Source organism: Cervus elaphus, chromosome 32 (genome assembly GCF_910594005.1).
Source record: "Cervus elaphus chromosome 32, mCerEla1.1, whole genome shotgun sequence".
Taxonomy (NCBI): Eukaryota; Metazoa; Chordata; class Mammalia; order Artiodactyla; family Cervidae; genus Cervus; species Cervus elaphus.
In genome coordinates, this window is record NC_057846.1 from 43,666,153 (window position 1) to 43,687,516 (window position 21,364).

The following is a 21,364-nucleotide window of genomic DNA, read 5'->3' on the forward strand; positions in this document are numbered from 1 at the left end:
TAAGTCAGATGGAGCACCTTCCAAAGACTTCCCATCACCCTTGGAGCAAAGTCCAGGTCCTCACCGTGACCCAAAAACCCTTCAAGATTCAGCCCCAGCAATGTCTCCCACCTCCCCCCACCCTATGCCTCCCTTCCATCTCTCCATTGCAGCCACCCTGTTCCTGCTCTTTCCCAAACAAACCAACCCCACGCTGCCCCAGGGCCTTTGCACATCCTCCCCCCGCCCTCCCCACCTCCGCCCCGTCTTCCAAGACTGCTCTGCTCACCTCAGGAGCCCACATGGTTCTCCCTCACTTCTTTTCAAATCACCCCCTGAGAGAGGCCTGGCTTAACCACCCTCAAGATTAGACCCCTCACCCCCTCTCCTCCACGGGATGTCTCATTAGCGGACGTTAGATACCTTTTTGCTTTCTTATCACCCGTCATCTTCACCAGCTGTAAATGTCACGAGAGCACAGACATTGTCCCTTTTGACTATCTTGCTCAGCGCCCAATACTTGGCACAAAGAAGGTGTTTAATAAACACGGGTGAACTGACCCCTACACGTGCGAATTGACACTGGGGAGTTGGATTTGACACGCCTCTCCTTGCTGTTCTCATCAGCCAACAGCCAGAACTTCGCTTCCTCAAATGCTGAATGGTTTCCAAATATCTATCTTTGGGTTGGACCTCTTATCTGGATTCCAGGCTCAAATATCCAGATTCCTCAAAGGCTCTGTAAGAGGATCCCCATCCCGTTGTCACCTCCTCACCCCAACTCCACACACTGAGCCGGCTCCTAGTTCTTGGGTCAGCGAGCAGAGGTCGTTCCCACCCCCCAGTACAAGCCAGACATCTGAGGGTCCCTTCTGAAGTCTCCTGCCCCTTCCCCCACGCCTGTCCAACTCACCCATCCCCACGGCCACGACCCTTACCCGGGCCAGCGACACGTCCCGCCTGGACCGCTGCCGTCGTCTGAAAACTGGCTTTCCCGTACCCGCCCGTGGGCCTTCCCGCCTGCCGTGTCCACAGTGGGCACCCGCCGCCCCGGCTCTTGTGCTTGAATCTGTGGCCGCCCCCCTCGGCTCTCAGGGTAAAGGCCGGCAGCCCTCCCCAGGTCTGCAAGCCGGGTGGACGCTCCGTCAGGACACATGCACGTGGCTGTGTAGGAGGTCAAGGGCTGAAATGCCTCCATCCCTCTTGGTCTGCCCCCCACCCCTGCCGCTCTGGCTGCTCTGGCCCTGCCCCGGACCCCTCTCCTCACTCTGCAACCAGAGGGTTCACGTGCAGCGGAGCAGGAAACACGCGGGCGCACACGTGCCCACACGCATGACGCACACACGCGGCTCGGGCCCTGGGGCACGCTGACCCTGTCGTCGGCTGCTGTGACCATCACCCCTGCCTCTCGCGTCCAGCCCAGCCCTGAGGTCACCTCGCTGGGTGACCTCATCTGGTTCCTGGTCTCTCTCTCCCGCCTGCAGCCGCTCTGCCACCCTGCCCTCTAAACTCTCGGGGCTCTTCTCTGCTTCTGGAATGTTCTTCCCTCCCTTCCCTCATTAACCCTGACCCACCCCTTAGCTCAATAGCTCTTCCTCCAGGAGTCTTCTCTGACCTCTGGCCCTTCCCCCAAGTCTCTCTTACAGACTCTCCTCACTCCCTGTGACTTTCCTCCTGGGCTCCTAACATAGCTTGTCTTCAGATCTATTTGCATGATTACCCGATTAACAGCTCTCACAGTCAGCAGACTATGGGTCAGAGTGGATGAGGAGGATGGCTTTTGTTTTTTAACTATGAAATCCCTAAAGCCCAGCTCTACACTTGAGGAGGTATCTGGGAAGACATGGACGGTGTGGGTTTCAAGCTTGAAAAACGCTTGGATAAATGAAAGGAGTATTTACGTAGAGATACTGGCGAGGCCACGTGTAGCTCTATGTCCTTGTGTGTGGATTTGCTCTTTTCTACAACCGTAATCATGGTGACAAAAATCAGCAGACAAAAATCCATGCACCAAGGAAGTTGCCCTGAATATTCAGATGTCTCTTATATAAGCCTCTTTCCACACTACTTAGAGTAATTATTTCCGATTATGGCAAACGACTCTCGTTCTTTCCACGAAACATCCTCTGAAAGTATGTTACTTATGTAAGCATCGGCGTTTGCCCTATCACTGTGATTGCGGTCCATTGGCTCAAAAGGTTCCGACAGAAGCAAATTCTCGAGCCATGACCCCAGGACAAGAGCCTGTGTTTTCTAATCTTCTCAGAACAGTGAATGCATGCTCTAAAGAGAAGACGCTCTCATGCCCTAAGGACGATGGGTCTGTGCGTGTCACAGAGCCAGGGCGCTGTCCCAGCGATGCGCCAAGGTGAGCTGAGCTTTAGGTTCTGACCCACCTTGCCCCGGACCCCGGTGCCCTGTCATCCTCTCCGCCTGTATCTCCACTCGGAGCAAGAGCCCGATCGCCCTGTAACACAGGAAGGAGGCTCCTGTGACGCTGGCGGTCCTGGGGCAGCTCTGCAGCAGGCAGAGCGAAAGACAAGGACCAGTGGGACTAAGATCTCGGTGAGGGGTGAAGGAGCCACGGGGCTAGGTCAACAGGAGGGGCTTTGTGCATTGGAGAGCCCTTCCTTTAACCACCAGCCCCCCCGTTCCTCGCCGGCAGCAGTTAGCAGCCTCCTCCAGCACTAAGCCTATCAGAGACGGCGCCCATAATGTGCAAATGCGGCCTGGGCGTTGGCCGAGCCGGTGATGGACGGAGGAGGGGCCCTGCGGAGCGGCCGCCCAGGGACAGGCCGGGCTCGCGGGGCCTTGCTGGCAGCAGCCCCATCAGGAGAGTCCTGTCCGTGGCTCAGGGCTCAGGACCACGCGGTTGCCCCCGATCCTGCTAAGTGGCTCCTTTGAGAGCGGACATCCTAACCCTCTGAGGGCCTCTGTGGGGGGGCTGGTGCTTCTCACCAGGAGCTGCCCTGTGGAGGGACGCTCAGCTCCCTTCTGGGCCTGAACGAAGGCAGCTGGGAGCTCGCCTCCTGGCCCCCAGGAGTGCATCTGCAGGGGCCCCCCCTGGAGGGGGCGGGGAGACCACCACAGCTCACACAGTCCCTCTGCTGAGCCCTCTGACCCCAGCACCCTCTCGTGGCCCCCAGACTTTGCGCCTCTGTCCCTTTCCACAAAAGAAATGGGACCAGAGTGTCCACTTCCCCAAAGGCAACCTTTTGCGCTGAACCTATCAACTCAGTTCAGTCATTCAGTCGTATCCAACTCTTTGCAACCCCATGGACTGCAGGCTTCCCTGTCCATCACCAACTCCCGGAGTCCACTCAAACCCATGTCCATTGAGTCAGTGATGCCATCCAACCATCTCATCCTCTGTCATCCCCTTCTCCTGCCTTCAATCTTTCCCAGCATCAGGGTCTTTTCCAGTGAGTCAGTTCTTCGCATCAGTTGGCCAAATGATTGGAGTTTCAGCTTCAACATCAGTCCTTCCAATGAATATTCAGAACTGATTTCCTTTAGGATGGACTGATTGGATCTCCTTGCAGTCCAAGGGACTCTCAAGAGTCTCCTCCAACACCACAGTTCAAAAGCATCTATTCTTCGGCACTCAACTTTCTTTCTCGTCCAACTCTCACATCCATACATGACTATTGGAAAAACCATAGCCTTGACTAGACAGACCTTTGTTGGTAAAGTAATGTCTCTGCTTTTTAATATGCTATCTAGAACCGCCCAGAATGCCTCAGGTCTGGGATGTTTGGGGGGAGGGATGACAGAAGCGGGGGCTTGCTTCTCCCCATCCAGTCTGCACCCCAAGTCCATCCACATGCTTGGCTCCCCTCTGGAGTCCACTGCCATGGCTGCTGCTCCGTATCACCCTCCTCCCTCTGTTTCCTCTCCCACCCTCCCCACCCCATCTTCTCTGAGCTTCCACGTGTGGATTTAGACCACAGGAGCCCAACTGTGTCCAAAAGGAATCTCAGCACATGGTCCCGCGCACTTTAAGCGGAGTAGGGGGCAGGGAGGCGAGGCTGAGGGGCCTTAAGCTGCATCCTGGGTGTTTCTTCTGCTGGTTTGTGAAAGCCACCCAGTCCAGAACAATACAGACAGACCCGGGGGAGCCTGTGCTCCGTGAAATAAGCTGGTCCGCAAAGACAAACTCTGCATCGTGAGTTCACTGCTATGCGATTCCCAGAGACAGACAGGAGGATGCTGGTCGGGAGGGGCTGGAGAGTTAGTTTGCTGGGTGCTGAGGTTCAGTTTTGCGAAATGAGAAATGAACTTGGGGATGGATAGCGGTGATGGCCATGGATGTAACTCAGGCCACGGAACTGGATAGTTACAAATGGTTGAGATGGTCCATTCTATGTGAGGTGCTTCTCACCACAACCAGAAACACTTTTCTAATCGTTAGGATGGCTTTTTATGAAGCCAGAATGGGAAAATTTCTTCTCAATTAGAAACAGAATTGGCCACGTAACCGAACAACTCAACCGACTGGCAAAAACAGACAAACGAAACCAAAGGCATCAGATCCACAGCCCCGGCCCCACCCCTGTCCTCTCTTCCCCAGGGAGCGAACGGCTCTCTGCTCAGTCAGGGCCTCGAGTCTCGGGCCCCACACCTGCCAGTCTGTGCCCCAGCCTGTCCCGCGCACCTTCAGTTTCCCCCGCCACAGAGCCCCATCACTTAGCACCAGAAACGTCCAGAGAACCCTTCCAGCCGCCCTGGTTCTCAGCCTCCGGCAACACCCAACAGGGAGTCCTCAGTGCTACCTCCTTCTCAGCGGCAAACCCACAAAGGCCGAGGCAGACAAAGGAGATGAATGTCACCACCGACAGAGCATCCTTCAAAGCCCTTCCGCCCCCTGCCCCCGCTTCAAAAGCCACAAAGTCCAAGCCCGCAGCGGGCACCAGCGGGCACTTCTGACGGGAGAGGCCGCGGGGGGTGGATGGGGCACGGCCCACGCTGTCGGGGCACCAGCCCTTCCCCGTGGGTCCCTGGGCCGTCGCGGGCCCGGTACCCGCCCGGGGCAGGGCCTTCAATGGGCGGGAGCCCCGGGGGGTGTTTGAGGCCAGGGGGAGAAAGGTTCATAGAGGCAGAGCCTTCAGAAAACAGCTCCAAGCACAAGCCACTCTTTAGAGACCACACACCCGCCTCCCTCTCACTTACCTGGTTGCAGGTGTTAATGTCTACCCCATTCCGCAGGTGATCCAAAGCTTTGTCCAAGTTACCTGATCTGGCTGCCCTCAGAAAGCTGGTAGCAGCATCGGCCTGTGAGGACAGAGAGCAGCTGTGAGTGGGTCTGCGTGCTGAGGGGCTCATGGGCCACTCGAGCCCCGGCCTGCGAACAGAACTGAGGTCCTGGCGGCAGCCACCACCCCCTCCCGTTAAGTGCCCACCATGGTCCCCAGGCGTGCACGGGTCTGGAGCCCCCCAAGACGGACGGCTCTCGGCCCGAGGGTGGGGTAGCCTTCAGAGGCTGGAGCATTTATAAGCAAGCGATCTCGGCTGGGACCCGGGAGGGGCCGCCTTCTAGAGGGTTCCCGTTCCACTCGGGAGACGTCTCGGCAGGCCCGGCATCTCCCTGCCTCGGGACCTCCGCAGGCTCCACCTTCCCACTCGGGAGCCTGGCCCCCACCACCCGGCCCCACCCGCTGAGATCAGGCGAAGCACTCTGGTGCAGTTTTGCGGGTTTTGCTTTCAAATAAACAGCACCCAGCACTTACTACATGCCGGGAACCATTATCGGCACTTGACTATAATATGCATTTACACGGGTGGGGCGGGAGGAGAGAGAGGAGAGAGGTTCATTTAGCCATTAAAGACATCCGCAGGAGGTAAGTACTCCTGCCATGCCCATTTCACAGATGCGGGAACTGAGGCCCAGAGAGCCCACGTGACTTGTGCAGGATCCCTGCCTCTTGACCTGGCAGGCGCCCCTCGCCAGTCTTCCTGAACGAGAGTGAAGCACTTAGGTCTGTAGGCTGAGGCTCAGCCCCCTACAGACGCAAGCAGGCCCTGCCCGGGACGCCGGCTTGTGTTAGAGGTGAATGACAGCCAGAAGGGGGAGGGGGTGAGAGAGCGGGAAAGAGGGTGACATAAGGTCCAGCGAGGCAGACAAGGGCGGGGCCTCCGAGTAGCTCCCTGCATCTAGGGGGTCCCACGGTCGGCAGGTACCTCCACTCCTGCGTTCTTAGCTGTAAGGGGAGGGCAAGGCTTGTCCCATACCCTGGCTGTGAAACTGAACGGAAATATTACAGATTATATGTGAGTGTAATGATTGCACCAGCGTCAGCGTGGAGCACAGGGCTTGCACGTGGTGGGCACTCGGGGTGAGTTTAACGGGTGAGGGCTGTCATATGACAGGCCGCGAGTGAAGGGGAGTGTTTAGGTTTGGGGGTGGGGGGTGGGGGTTTGTACCGTTGTTCCTCCAGAAGATCCAGCCTGGGGTGCTCTGTCTCCCTGTTTCATGCTCCCCTCATCCGAGAACCTGCTGTCGTGGGCTGAAGGGTGGTGTCCAAGATATGTCTGTACCCCAACCCCTGGAACCCCAGCATGTGTCCTCTTGGAAAGTGTCTTTACGGATGTAATGCTGTCACGGGTCTTGAGGTGAGCGCCCTCGATACCCTGTGAGCTGTGTGCTAAGTCACTTCATTCGTGTTCTACTCTTTGCCACCTCACGTCCTACTCTTTACAGGCTCCTCTGTCCACGGGATTTCCCAGGCAAGAATACTGGAGTGAATTGCCATTTCCTTCTCCAGGGGATCTTCCTGACCCAAGGATTGAACCTACGTCTCTTGGGTCTCCTGCATTGGCAAGCAAGTTCTTTACCACCAGCGCCACCTGGGAAGCCAGCCCTAAACCCAGTGATGTGTCCTTATAAAAGACAGAAGAACACACATGCACGCGTGCACAGACATACACACAAGATGCAGGCAGAGATAGGAGTGATGCGGCCACAAGCCGAGGAAGCCGGCATCCAGCAGGAGCTAGAAGCATAGAATCTCTCCTCTGGCACCTCCAGAGGGAGCACAGCCCTGCCCACACCTTGAGTTCAGACCTCTGGCCTCCAGACTGTGAGAGAAGCTTCTCCTGTTTTAAGCCACCAAGTCTGCAGCAGTTTGTTAGAGCAGATGATGGTCCCTAACCATGGAAGATTCAAAATCTACAGCCAACCATCACCATGTACGACAATTAAACCAGAGCTAATCCAAGGCAGAAAAAGAGTCTCCAGCCTTACAGACCTTCACCCCTGAGGGCTGCCCCCAGCCATCTCAGCCCTCCAGTCCTGCTCCAAGACTCCTGGCTGATACTTCTCCACTCAACCTCCCTGCTCTTCCTAAAATCCTGATGTCCTGCTAGTCCTCCCCGACTCCAGGCCCGCGAGGGTCCCGGTACATAAGCTCAAAGCCAAGCCCAGAGTTTGCTGGTTCATTGCACACATGGATCGCACACCCCCAGCACAACAGGATGGCAGGTTCCTCCCCGTCCTCCCCCCAGCCCTGCCCCGGCATCCCCATCCTGTCTCCCGAGAGGCCCTCACTCTGACGTCCTCTCGCTTGTTAAGCCCCGTCTTGCCCTTCTTCACAATCCACTCAGGCCCTCTATCCTCTGAGCTGCTAACCTTGGAAACTCAATCTTTACCATCTTTACATCTAGAAACAAGAGCTCGATTTCTTAAAATGCATTTTCAATACACTTTCCTCTTTTACGCAAGTCTTGTTTCCCATGGGCGAATCATTTGCTTCTTGTGTCAGGGACCAAATCTATCTCTTTTGAATCCTTCAAAGCATGAATCGTCTCTAGGCCAAGACTTCCCTTGACCTAAAACACAGGGCACCTAGTATCCCCAGGCTTCTTGGCAGGGCATCTGTAAAGGAGTATTTCAGAAATGAGGACCAATCCATGGGTTCCCTATGAGCTGGATTCCCAGAGAAATCAGGCTCAAGGTCTAGTCTCTCCAAAAATGTCAGTGCCTGCTGCTTCAGAAGGCCTCTGTGGACTCAGCTGTTTAGAAATATACAGTATATTATTCCCCCAAAATGACAGCATTAGAAACACATCTCCCACCTGCCCAAACGATCTTCTGCAGCATAACCAGAGCATTAGGGATGAAAACTGAGCATGGTGGATAAAAACAGATGCAACACCAGCTCACGACACTGTCACTATTCAAAACAATGAATCTAGGCAGCAAAGGAGCGTATTTACAACAGACAGACAAGCAGATAAACAGAGGGCAGGGGAAGCCCGACCTAGACTAGGCTGAGGAAGGCTGAATACTTCCTGTTGTGTATATAATTGCACCGTGAAATTATAATACTTATACCAATCACTGGGCAAGTATTGGGCTGGCCCAAAAGTTTGAGTTTTTCTGCAAGCTGTTAAGGAGAAATCCGAATGACCATTTTGGCCAATTCAATATATTACCAACATTCTATCTTTTAATCCTGATCACAAACTGGATTGTGGAGGTTGGTGTAATGATGACGTCCATTTTAGAGGTTGGGGGAGGTGACCAGTTTGCCCAGGTTCTGCGTTGGTTAATACTTGGGGATTCAGGCCATGACTCCCTGAACCAAGCCGACACCTTCCTACTGCCTTTGATCTCGAGGCGCATTCTCCGCAATTTCAAACCTGAGGGTGACCAGAAAGCCCTGACAGATGTAGGAGCCAGGAGGGGCCCATGCCTTTTCCAATTAAGCAGTGAACTCACAGCAGAGAAAGGGACCCGGCAGGTCTCTGCTCTGACCCTGGTCACTGCATTAAGTCCAAGATAGGCCTCTAGAAAGAAATCATCTAGTCTCAGTCCTTCCCTTCTCTGATGATAAAACTGATGGCAAAAAGGAAGTGACTGGCTAAGGTCACCTACATAACTAGGGGTGAAGTTCAATTACTAAGGCTTTTTCATTTCCTCTCTTGTCTTCTCTGGGTATAGGGTAGTCATAACCCAAGCAGGATCCTGGGAGTATCTTACAGGTGGATTGTAGGTAATAATGGTGTCATTCCACCGGGAACCCCCCCCCCCCCAGTTAATCCTACGAGTATTTCCTGAGGTCCTGTTGCAAGTCCAGGATCCCGCTAGGGCAAAGACGGAGAGAGTAGAAATTCCGCATATACATCCCTGCCCTCAAGATTTGAAGCGCAACGTGACAGAGTTAGAAAGTGACCCATTCGACAAGCACGCAGTGGGCATCTCCTGGGTGCCGGGGGCTATCTCAGCTGCAGAGCAAATGACCCTCTTTGGAGTATGAGACCACCTCTTGCCAGCTCATTCTGCCGAGCCGCTAATTCAATTACCTTCAACTCAATGACCCATCCTAGGAGTCGCTTCCTGGTGCATTTAGGAACAGTCCAACAGGGCGGAAAGTCAAAAGAATGCAATAGGCTCCATTTTAGACTGTTTACAGGAGTAAACACCAGCCAGAAAGACAACAGTGAGAAACACGCCCCAGACTATCTCAGCAGTGGGACAGACTGGGGCAGAGTCCCCGGCCCTTCCTGAGTGCTCCTCCCTGTAGGGCGGCCTCTGAGTGGGGAGATCAGAGGGGTGAGAGAAGGCTGTTCCCTGCATCCAGAAAAGTCAATCCACGATGCCCCTAACCTCTGCCTCACCCCCCGAGAGCTGTCACCCCTCTGATCACCCCACCAAGGCTGCCTGCTCACACCTCTGCTCCTTGCTCATCTTGAGCTTTATGGAAATCTAATTTTTCCCCTGAGAAAACCGCCAGCACTCAGGGGAGGAGGGGACACACACATGTCACGGTGTTCCCAGCCCCTATCCCTACAGGTCAACTCATGTGATGTCCCTGAACTTCCTTCCATAACGACAGAAGTTACCTTTATAAAGCCCTTCCTCTGTGTTAAGCCCTCCCCATCCACAGATTCATTGGCTCCCCCCAGTAATTTCTGGAGGCAGGTACTTTTCCTTATTTCCTCCTCACTGAGGAGCTAAACAAGTCACAGAGATGTTAAGCACATTGTCTGAGGTCACACAGCGAATCCTGGCTGGGTCAGGATGTGAATCTAAGCAGTGCTTCCTCACTGCCCACGTTCTCCTGCCCTGAGATTCCTCTCCAGCTCAGCTCAGCTCTGGCTGGGGAAGGAGAGGGGGGGAGCCTTCTGCCCCCGCTCAGAGACTGTGCCCACTTCAGCCCTCCCCTCTGGAGGAAGGAAGTAGAGGGGAAGAAAGGGACCAGGATTCCTCCTGGGAGTCAAGTTCCCATCAGGGCTGCTCTTCGGAAAAGGGAGGTGAGCCCTTGGTTACCTGAGACACCCAGACTATTATTAAACTTGCACTTCCTGAGTGGGGCCATACGAATTTAGCAATAGATAGTAGCCCTGGGGGCTCCAGTGTCGGGAGAGAGAGCCAGAAGCCTGCTGCCAAATGTCAGCAAGCCAGGGGTGGGGGTGGGGTAATTGGGGGGTGGGAGATTGCATCTGGGGGTGGGGGAGGCTCCCCAAGACCAGAGAGCCCAACACCAGAGCGAAGCTGAAGTTTAGACCAGGCAGCGGGGAGAACCCATGGCTTCCGCAGGCCTTGTCTGGAGCTTGAGATGACCTGAGTTTTCCCAGGACGAATCATGACTTTTTCAAGGTCTTTGAGTGCAAAATTCTCATCTAAAACGATGACTGGAAACAGCTCTTACCAGCTTCTGTAAACAGCAGTAAGAGGGGATCTCCTTCCCAAAGGGTCCTGTCTGGGCAAAAGGCAGTTTCTTGGCCAGAGTCAGGGTTGGATCGCCCGGTCCAGGCTCTGGACCCTGTCCTAGGGGGCCGCAGCTCTACCAGGAGACCAAGCAGAGCAGGGCCTGCGTGGGGCTAGCCCTCAAGTTCTGAGTGCCCTTCGGACTCAGCGCTCGGTGCTCCTGGCGGTCCATGTGGGGCCTCCAAAGGGAAGGCGCAGCGCCTGCGGGCGCACACCTGCCTGGCCCCTGCCTCAATCCCACCGACTACAGAGAAGCAGCCGTGAACCCCTGCGGCCCCAGGGTGCGTTTTCATTAGGTTCCTCTCCTTTTTTCTCTCTGGAAAGTTGGACTGTTAAAGATGTGGCTGACGAAACAAGGCGCGCAAGCCGGAGACCCCAAGGTCCTTTTCGAAGCTATTCACCCCAGTGCGAGGCCCGGGGGGGTGGAAACCAGCTGTCCCCTTCCTGCGCTCCTCCGGCAGCGGGCTCGGAGGCTGGGCGACGCGGGACGGGAGAAAAGCCACCCGCGGACCCTGACGGTGGGCAGCGCTGGCGGGGAGCCCCGCTCTGCCACTTGACGCTGTGCCTCCAACAAGTTCCCAACCTCAACGTTCCCACTGCTAAAATGGGGACAGCAAACAGCTCTCCGGGGAGGTGGGGGGGGGGGGCGGTGAGGATGACAAAGGACAGGCGGCCCCGGCTCCCTCTCCCCTCATTCATTTCCCGCTGCTTCTGGACGTCCGGGCGCTCGCGTTTCTGAGGTCTAAGGGTCAGGCGCGCCGCGGGCTCGCGAGGCGGCCCTTCTCCAGCCAAGGCCAAGCCCGGGGCATCCCGGCGGGTCCGAGGGGTTCCCGCGAGGGGCGGCCAGACGCCCCACCCAACCCCCTCGCCCAATCGCAGAGCCGGCCCGGCGGGACTCTCCTCCGGGCACCTCCGCGCGCCCGCCCGTGCGCCCCGCTTTGCCCGCCCTCCCGCCCGCCAGCCGGGCACGCGTCCCGCACCAGCCCCTCCGAGGCGGCGGCCTCCGGGTCAGAGGAATTTTCCTCCGGCTCCGGCTGGAAGCCTCGGCGCCCGCAGGCGTGAGGCAGCAGAAGGGCGGCCGGCGGGCGCGCCCCCGCCCGCTCCCGCGCCCCGAAAGTTGGCGCCCGGCGAGCCCGCGGCTGGGGGCGCGGCGGCGGCGGCGGCGTGGACCCCGCGCGGGCGCGGCGGCCAGGCACTCACCGCGGCGTCCGGACCCGACCTGCCCTGTCGCGCTGCCATCGTCCGGCGCCCGCGCGGAAACCCGAGCCCGCGCGCGGCTCCCCTCCCCCGTTATCTGCTCGGCGGCGCGCGGAGCGCCAGCAAGTTCCCCGGCATCGGGCTAAAAATACCGGCGCCGGCCGCTCGGCGGGGCCCGGCGGGGCTCCGGCCCCCGGGCCCCCGGCCCCGGCCCGCCCGCCAGCTCCTAGAGGGGTCTCTTCACTGTGTCCCCCATCCTCGCGTCTGCTGGGCAAGTTCACGCGAAGCGGGCTCCGGAGATGAGGCGCCTGCGGCCGAACCCCGCGGCGCGGGCGCGGGGAGGCTGCGACGGGCGCGCGGGCCGAGCGGCCGGGGCGGGCGGCCGGCGGGGGGCAGCGTCCTGCGGCTGCTGGGGGGGCGGCACCCACGTCCAATGGAGGTGAGGCGCTCCCAGCCGCATGGCGTGGCCGCCCTGCCTCCTGCCTCCCCGGCCGCCCGGGTGAATGGGCCGCGGGGCCGGCGGGGCCGGTCACGGTGAGCTCAGCAGAGTCTATTTTTGCCCATCGCCTCCTTGCGCGTCTCCAGCTCTCGCCCCGTGTGTGTCCCGAGATTCCAGCTCCTGCTGAGAGCGCGCGGCGGCGGAGGGAAGCCGCGAGGCCAGACTGTGTTACTACGTCTTCCTTCATCCTTCCAGGCTGACGCGGGTTTTAGGGCATTGTCATCCAAGGCCGGTGGAAGCGCTCAGATTCTGCTCCCGGACCATCCTCCCCTTCTCCCGAGGTCATTCCGGGGGTATGGGGGGGATGTCAAAGACATGTCGGGGAGGTGGGGGTGGCACCAGGGATTACGCTGAGCGATGCCCGCAGAAGCACCCCGGGAGCTGTCACGGCCGCTGGCGACACCGCTTGCTCCAACATGCGTGTTTTGTATCGTGAGCCCAGCTTCACGCTCTCTGCAAAGAGCAGTCCGGATAGCACAGGCTCTTTCCCACCCCTCCCGCCCTGAAGCAGGGGCGCAGGAGGGCCGTGTGTTTGGGAGGCATCAACCCCTTAAATAACTGTGAGGTGAAGGACATTTTGCCATTACCTCATTTAACCCTCGCAGCCACCTCTTAAGCCAGAAGATGCTATTGAAATTGTATGGTGGACAAGCTGAACCCAGAGAGGTTAAGGTCAGGTCCGAAATTACTACTGGGAAACAGAGGGTCCAGCTGACCCAAAGCCCTTCCGCTAGCAGCACTGGCAACATCCCCAAACTAAGTGTGCACAGGGCCAGGAGGGGTCGCCAAGCGAGATGCTCTGAGGTTAGAAAAACTGACTGTTCTCCAAGGTAAGGTGCTCTTGTAAATTGGTGCAGCCACTGTGGAAAACAGTCTGGAGGTTCCTCAAAAAAACTAAAAATAGAACTACCATATGATCCAGCAATCCCACTCCTGGCTATTTAGCCCAAGAAAATAGAAGCGCTAATTCGAAAAAATGCATTCATAGCGGCACTATTTACAACAGCCAAGAGGCCAACCCACTCCAGTATTCTTGCCTGGAAAATCCCAAGGATGGAGGAGCTTGATGGGCTGCAGTCCATACCGTCACAAAGAGTCAGACAAGACTGAGCGACTTCACTTTCTTTCAAGACTGGAAGCAACCTATGTGTCCATCAACAGAGGAATGGATAAAGATGTGGTATATACAGTGGAATGTTGTAGTTGTAGTTATGTGCTCACTAAGTCATGTCTGACTTATTATGACCGCATGGACTGTAGCCTGGCAGGCTCTTCTGTCTATGGGATTTCCCAGGCAAGAATACTGGAATGGGTTGTCATTTCTCTCTCCAGGGGATCTTCCCAATCCAGGGATCAAACCCGAATCTCCTACACTGGCAAGTGGATGCTCTATGACTGAGCAACTAAGGAAGCTCGTAATGGAATATTACTCAGCCATTAAAAGAATGAAAGTTTGCCACTGGCAACAGCATGGATGAACCTGAAACGTGTTATACTTAGTGAAATTAAGTCAGACAGAGAAAGACAAATAGCTATGCATTTTCACTTATATGTGGAATCTAAACAATAAAACAAATGAATATAAAAAAAGAGAAATAGTTTCACAGATACAGAAAACTAGTGGGGAGAGAGTTCGGTGAGGGGGAGGATAGGGGATAGGAAAGAAAATTAAGAGGTGCAATCTACTAGGTGTTATAATAAACAAGATATACGGGTGTAAAGTGCAGCACAGGGACTAGAGCCAATATTTTATAATAACTTTAAATGTAGTACAATCTATAAACATTCTGAATCACTATGTTGTACACCTGAAACTGAAAGCTAATATTGTGAATCAACTATATCTCAATTTAAAAAAGAAAATAACAAGTAAGGTCCCCTTCAGCACTATTTGACAATTAGGGGAAGGTCCCCAATAAAAGGGATAAATAAGGATCAAGAGAGAGGGACAGGATGATCCCAGAAAAGAGTGACTTACAATGTGTAATGCAATGAACTCCTGTGTGGGGGCCAACACTGGTATTTGAAGACGGGGCATCAGAATTCTCCAGGCCCAAGACCCTCATCATCATCAGAGGACAGGCAACCTTTGAAAGGTGGAAAACACCACATCCCTATACCAAAGACAGGTGCCTGGATTCGGGGGGTTCACCACAGCCCCTCCTTCAGGCACAAAAATGCACACATTTTAAAACCTCGTGTTATCTTACAGGTCTTTTGCTATGGTGCCCCCTTAAAACTGCCTCTCAGATTTGCTAAAAGCCTCTACACAGCGAGCTTCAATTAATAAATGATGGTTACTGGAACAGCCCTGATCATAGCCCAGCACAATATCTCAAGGGATTCCAAAGCACTGTTCCAACATTAATATTGAGAGAGAGAGAAATGCCCTACTCAAATGGAAGAAGAACAGTATTTATAACAGTTTCAAAAGCACAAATAGAATTGGCTCGCACAATGAACTGAAAAACAGACCATTTTGAACAGCTGTATTGAAGTATAATTGACACATTATAAACTACATATTTTAAATGGACTTGGTAAGTTTTTATACATACAGAACCTTATAAAACCATCACTACAGTCAAGACAGGGAACCTCCAAAATCACCTCCAACAGTTTCCTCCTGCCCGTTTGTAGCCCCTCCCATGGGTCCATTATCCTTGCTAACACTTGGCATTAGTTAGTCGCTCGGTCCTGTCCGATATGCAGCCCCATGGACTGTAGCCTGTCAGGCTCCTCTGTCCATGGGATTTTCCCAGGCAAGAATACTGAAATGGGTTGCCGTTCCCTTCTCCAGGGGATCTTCCCGGCCCAGGTATCAAACCCAAGCCTCCTGCATGGGCAGGTGGATTTTTTTTACCATCTGAACCACCAGGGAAGCCCACCCCGCTGTTCACTGCAGCACTATTTACAATAGCTAGGACATGGAAGCTCCAACTTGGTATGGTCAGTCCCACTTTAGACATTCTAATAGATAGGTAGCAGTATTTCATTGTGGTTTTAATTTGCATTTCCCTCATAACTAATGATGCTAAACATCTTTTCAGGGGCTTTCTTGCTGTCCACATATCTTCTTTGGTGATATGTTTGTTCAAATGTTTTGCCCATTTTTTTAAATTGGGTTGTTTGTCGTCTTATTACTGGGCTTTTTTCCTAGATAGCACATTTATTTTTTAAAATTATTTTTATTGGCGTAGAGTTGCTTTACAACGTTGTGTTAATTTCTGCTGTAAGCAATATGAATCAGCCATACATATACGTACATTTCCTCCCTTTTGAACTTCCTTCCCACTCAGCTTACCACAGAGGATTTAGTAGAGTTCCCAGTGCTACAGGAATGTTCTCATTAGTTACCTATTGTATACACAGCATCAATAGTGTATATGTGTCAATGCCAACCTCCCAATTCCTCCCCAGAGCACAAAAACTGAGATCTTACAAGTGAAATATTCGAAGTTAAATAGCACAAAACTCCCAATCCAATTCTGATACCCAGGGAGTCTAACTCCGAAGCCCAGGGTTCTTTACACCATAAATGCTATGGATTATATAGTCAATACATTCAATACACATATCCAATACAATCACAAAGAAAAGAGATAGTGGACCAGAAGCTGACTACAACCCATGGTTCTGCTGAGAATGGGAAAGGGCCCGAGGTGTTATTAGAGGACTTGAGGACTCAGGACTGCCAAGAATTCTTGAGGTTGGTTGTGACCTCGGAAGGGTTGAGGTTTTTGCAACTTAGATATGCAGAGTCAGACAAAGCCCAAGAGGAGAAGGAAAAAACTCCAGGCACGCTACTCAGTAAAGTCTGAGGTTAAAGGACCTGGGGTGATTGACTAAAGAAGGGAAGGCAGGGACTTCCCTGGGGGGCTAAGACTCTGCTTCCAGTGCTGGGGGCACCGGTTCCATCTCCGCTCATGGAATTAAGATCCCACATGCCAAAAAAATTAAAAAAGACAGAAAGCTCAAGAAGATGGCTCTTAAGATGTATGTAATCCCCTCGAGCACTAGAACCCAGATCCCAGAGTGGGACGAATTATATGGCGCCCTTTCCCCAGCTGCCTTGGCCACCAGGACTCAGCTATAAGCTTCCTAGAGGTAGAGACAGCTTGGCCCACATGTCCTGTAGACCCAGTCCCTCTCCCTCACTTCTCCATACAGAGCTGGGTGGTGCCAAATAAATGCTTGCTGACTGATGTATGAATATTCCCATGGGTCATAAGGAAACTGGCAATCATGGGATTAAATTGAGTGAAGAAGGTGTAGATCAGACAGAAGAAATTTTTTCCGGTGCTAAGGGATGTGACATAATAGAATTCATTATTCAGAAAGAGCTGAATCCTTGCTGGGGGGGGGGGCTTCTTTGAAGTAGCAGAGAAACATAACTCATCATTTGATATAGCACATAGAAATGCAGGATAAACTTCATGACTTTTAAGCGCTTCTTTGGGCTCTAGGGATTCAGAAGCACAAGCCCTTACTTTTTCCCTCTTAATAGACTGTCCCTCTTCAACCTTCCATTACTCCCACACCCTTCGACAACAAGGAATCATACTGCTGCTTGCCTGTTTCCTGTATATTTTCATGCCTGAAGACTGCTCTTCTCAATGTGTCTTTAAAACAAAAAAATGGAGTGTGATTGCTTTAAAATGTTGTGTTAGTTTCCACTCTACAACAAAGTGTATCAGCTCTATGTTATATATATATATCTCCCCCCTCCCTCTTGGACCTCCCCCCACCCCACCCCATCCCACCCCTCTAGGTCATCATAGAGCGCTGAGTCGAGCCCCCTGTGCTATATAGCAAGTTCCACTAGTTATGTTTTACAAATGGTAATGCATTTACGTATTCATCTTTATTACAGGTATTTAGTATGCCTGGGAGATCTGCCAGGAGAGTCGCTGAAATCAAAGCAAACAACCATCTCAAAGGAGCAGAAAGGAATCGATGGGCTAAGAAAAAGATGAGGGCTGCTTGGTAAGGACCACTGGTTCCATCTTCCAGGTCCATGGCGTGTGCAGTTTTTTCCCCGGTCGTGCTGAATATTTTACCAACTATCTCTGCAGTTCCTCACAGACGAGCCTAATGAGGTGCTGGAGGAGTTGTGGAGTTCTGTGCTCCAGGCCACATCAGCTATGCCAGGCGGAGATGGCGTGGGGAGAAGAAAGGGATGCAGCCCCCGGGCGCCCTGCCACAGACTGCCCGGTGAACCTTAGCTCCTTCCACAAACTGGGAGCGTGCTTCCTTTTGCTCAGAAGCCTGAAGCAAAGGATCTCGGGTGCTTGGGGTCCTCGGATGACTGCCTCCGCAGAAGCCTTTCGGGGGAACAGGAAGAGGCAGCTTCCGGCAGGAACCAGCCGTGACCCAAGCTGGTTCCTTGCTCCAGGGACTTCAAAGCTGAGACTCAGGGCAGAGCTGGGATTCCAGAGATGGCCCTCCTGGAAACTCACACCTGGAGCAGTGACCATGCCTCTCCCCCTGCAGGGAACTGGAGGACCCATGGGGCTCCTGTCCCTGCAGTTTTCATCCTCCTCTGCAATCAAGTCAGGCTGGGTCCTCCCTGAATGTCAGGATCACCATCTGCTTTCCTGGGCAGCTTTAAAATACTCCAAGTTAGCATGCTCATGTACTTTTGATAAAGGGAAATAACTTTTCTGAGCATTCGCATCCTCATCAGGGAAATGAAAGTAACCTTCCCCTGCCCCCCACCCCAGGTATTGTGCAAATAATGTAAAAATGCCCAGCACCACCCCAGGCAGACAGTAGGTCCTCAGTGAGTGGCAAGGATGGCTCTTTTTCCTCCTTCCCTCTAGCTTCCTTCACGAAAGCCTTGGTCAAAGGTGACCTCCTCCCCTCCCACCCTGAGACAGAGAGTATGACTGATTTGGCTTCTACACTGGAAAATTAGGGCCCGGTCACTGCTTCTGCAAGGTCAGAACAGCCATGGATGGGAACAAGATCCCAGCACCCCCAGCACGCTGCTGTGATGCTATAGCAGCTGCACCTCCTGGGCTTTCTTCCGCTGCATCATTTTCCATTTCCATTTTCTCTGCAGCGGAGGACCAGGTCTCAGGGTGCGCATACAGCTGAAGCCCTGCTCCTGAGCCCAGCCTGGGGCCGCAGCTCCTCCCCAGCTGACGAGGCTGGCTTTGCCCCCGACCATTCTTCTATCTGCTGGGCTCCACACCCACGCAGGGAGGTGCCCTGGCCCAGCGTCTCTGTCCAAGGCCGATAAGGGTGGGCGCCAGGGCTCCGCCCTTTACTGAGAAAGGCAGGCTGGCTTATCTGCACCTGGGGCAGCGGTCAGCCACCCCAGGACTCTGCAAACCGTCTAGAGCGTTGTTGGTGCTGCGGGAGGAAATGTCTTCCCTCTTGTGGACAGCATTGCACCCTCCCTCCCTGGCCCCCTCCCTAGTTAATTAGGGGGGGACTTCACAGAACAGATGGTACGGCTGTCATGTTGAATGAACCGAGAAATCCAGTGGACCGAGAAATTCAGACCTGCAGAAGCGAGGAAAAGAGAGTCTGGCTTGCTTTCCTGTTGAACTTTGCGTGGGGAGTTCCCAGCAGCCAGTTCAGTGGCCGCAGGACCCGGAGTCCGGGGTCTATTTAGGGAGCTGATGGGAGCCGGGTGTCAGGTCCCACGGTGCTGGCCCTCTTCCCATCATGTTCCTTTTAAAAGGGTTGGCAGGCCTGGAGTCTATTTTTAAATCTACGAGAAGGTGCTACATGGATTCCAGGGAGGGCCGGCCTTAAACCCGAGCTCGCAGGGGGGAGGCGGGGAGGGCGCAGCTGAACCTAGGATTTTCCCTTCACCTCCACACAGGGGTTCCCCTCCATGCTGGAATTAGACGCCGACTGTCCATCACAGGCCCCTCTGGGACTTGACCTCGTGGAAGCCGCCCCCTCACCATGAAGCCTTGAGTTGCCTGCTGGGTCTGTGTTTCAGTACCGAGATTTTAAAAATATACCCCTGCTCAGTGTGAAAAATCAACCTGCCTTTATATGTATCAGTCATCTCCCTCTCTTCTGGTTTTCAGATCAGAACTGGAAACTCCCTCTCCCTGCTGCCCCTCAGCCCTGCGAGCCCACAGCCAAGTTTGCCAACAGGAGGAAGCAAAAAAAAAAAAACAAACCCTGACACCTGACACACTTCTCTCTGTGCCCTGTGCTGGAGAGAAGGTGGGGAGGGGCCTCGAGGGGCGAGTCTGCAGGGGACGACATTATTTCCCCAATAGTAAGAAGCGGACATCAGTTTCTCATCAAATAGCCAGATGAAGAGAACAGAATGTTTGATGTTGAATAACAAGTTTCAGCTTCAGTATCCATTTCTCTTTTGGGGTAAGACATAGACCTGGAACTCCTAAAGGATGAACTGCCTTGAGAACAAGCAAGTGCTTCTGCTGAGCAGCCCTGGGACCACCAGGCAGGCGGTAAAGAAGCAGGAGGCATCCTCTCCTGTGCATCTCAGAACCCCTGTGCCCAGCATGGAAGCAGTTCTCAGTACATGTCAACCGAACGGGAGCTTTGGCCAGGCCAGGTCAAAACAAGACGTGAGTGTTAGCGTGATTCTGCCCACACGCCAGAGGCTCCAGGAACGTTAGCCAAATTGGAATCCGAATTGATCAGTTCAGATTTGTAAATGCCACATCAGTGAAAAAATAATCATGTCCAGGGCTATTTGACCCAATTGTTCATTTCTCCGTAAGCCACAATGGTGCCTGTGGATACAGCCTTGGGACCACTGTGGTTTTCTGGGTGGGGAGGATACGGTCCTAGGTGGGCTGCATTGCAGACAAGGGTCCCCCACCCCAGCCCGTGGCTCCCAGCCCTTCCTCTACATCAGCTCTAAATTGCCAGTCCGGACCCCACAGAGCAACTCCACCTCCTCAGTCTCAGGGCAGAGAGGCAGACAGGTCTGCAACAGTTCACATCTCTCTGCAGAGGCTGGGAGGGGGCACAAGATGTCGTGAGAGGTGTCAGTATTGTTCCAAGAGCATCCCCCATCGGCAAGTGCACTGGCCCACATCGGACCATCACGCTTCACTTTCTCCATGGTGTGAGGTGCTAGCTACATTCAGATCATGTTGCCTGATTGCTGAGTGCAGAACCCAGACCTGGGGCAGCAATTGCACGCATTTCTGAAAACACATGTGCGATGCGATGTGATGGGCTGTCGGACGGTCCTGTTGCTAAACTATACCCAGTGCTCCCTCACATCGCAGGAATCTGCTCCTGCAACCTGGGGGGCATGAGGAGGAGAGGCGGACACACCAGAGAAACTGCACGGCCGCACTCACTTCTCAGGAGCACATGCTAATGCGGAAACCCTTGTCTTCTTTCAAGTAGTGCAGCAGGCTTGTCTATCTGCAATAAAACCCATCGTAACCAGAGTTTCTGAAGGATGGTCAAGTGTCAGCTCTGACAGCCCTGCATGGCTGGGCTTTATCTGAACAGTCCTCCCTGAAGAGACAGAGCCAGGAGGGGATGACCCGTCGCCAGCCATGTGGAGACTTGCCTGAAGGATTCCAGAGAGGCCTGTGTCCCCTGAGTTTGTCCAGCCTGGGTAGCAAGGCTTTCCCAGCTTGGCGGAGACATCCCCTAGGAACCGGGGCTTGGGAAGGTGATGCTGGGTGAGCCCTTCCATGCCCTATGGCCCTAATACTTCACTGTCATGACAATTCGATGCAGATGAAAGGGCAGGAGAGAGAAATGATTAAAAAATAGTGATAGCTGAAATTTACAAGCCAGGCACTATTCTAAGCCTTTTACTTAACACGAATCCTCAACAACCACTCCATGAGGTAGCTTCCATCATTGCCCCCATTGTACAGAAGACAAAGCCAAGGCATGAAGACATTAAGTAATTTACCCAAAGCCACCGAGGGGTGATATGATGCTCTGGGTGGTATGTGGAGCAGAGTGAAGGCAGTTGCTCTGGTTTTTGCTTGATTCAGTGAGCCTAAGGTGTG

General features: G+C 54.0%; 1 protein-coding gene across 4 annotated transcripts in view; it reads right to left on the reverse strand.

Annotated features, from left to right (window-relative positions):
* ANK1 (ankyrin 1) overlaps positions 1-21,364 on the reverse strand; it is a 240,003-nt gene that overhangs the window by 100,693 nt on the left and 117,946 nt on the right. For 3 of the 4 annotated variants that reach the window (XM_043893247.1, XM_043893250.1, XM_043893248.1), the window contains exon 2: positions 5,149-5,250. In XM_043893247.1, the coding sequence (XP_043749182.1) occupies positions 5,149-5,250 (102 nt within the window). Of the gene's footprint in view, positions 1-5,148; positions 5,251-11,887; positions 12,460-21,364 lie in introns of those variants that run through there. The other variant, XM_043893249.1, reaches the window with a different exon arrangement.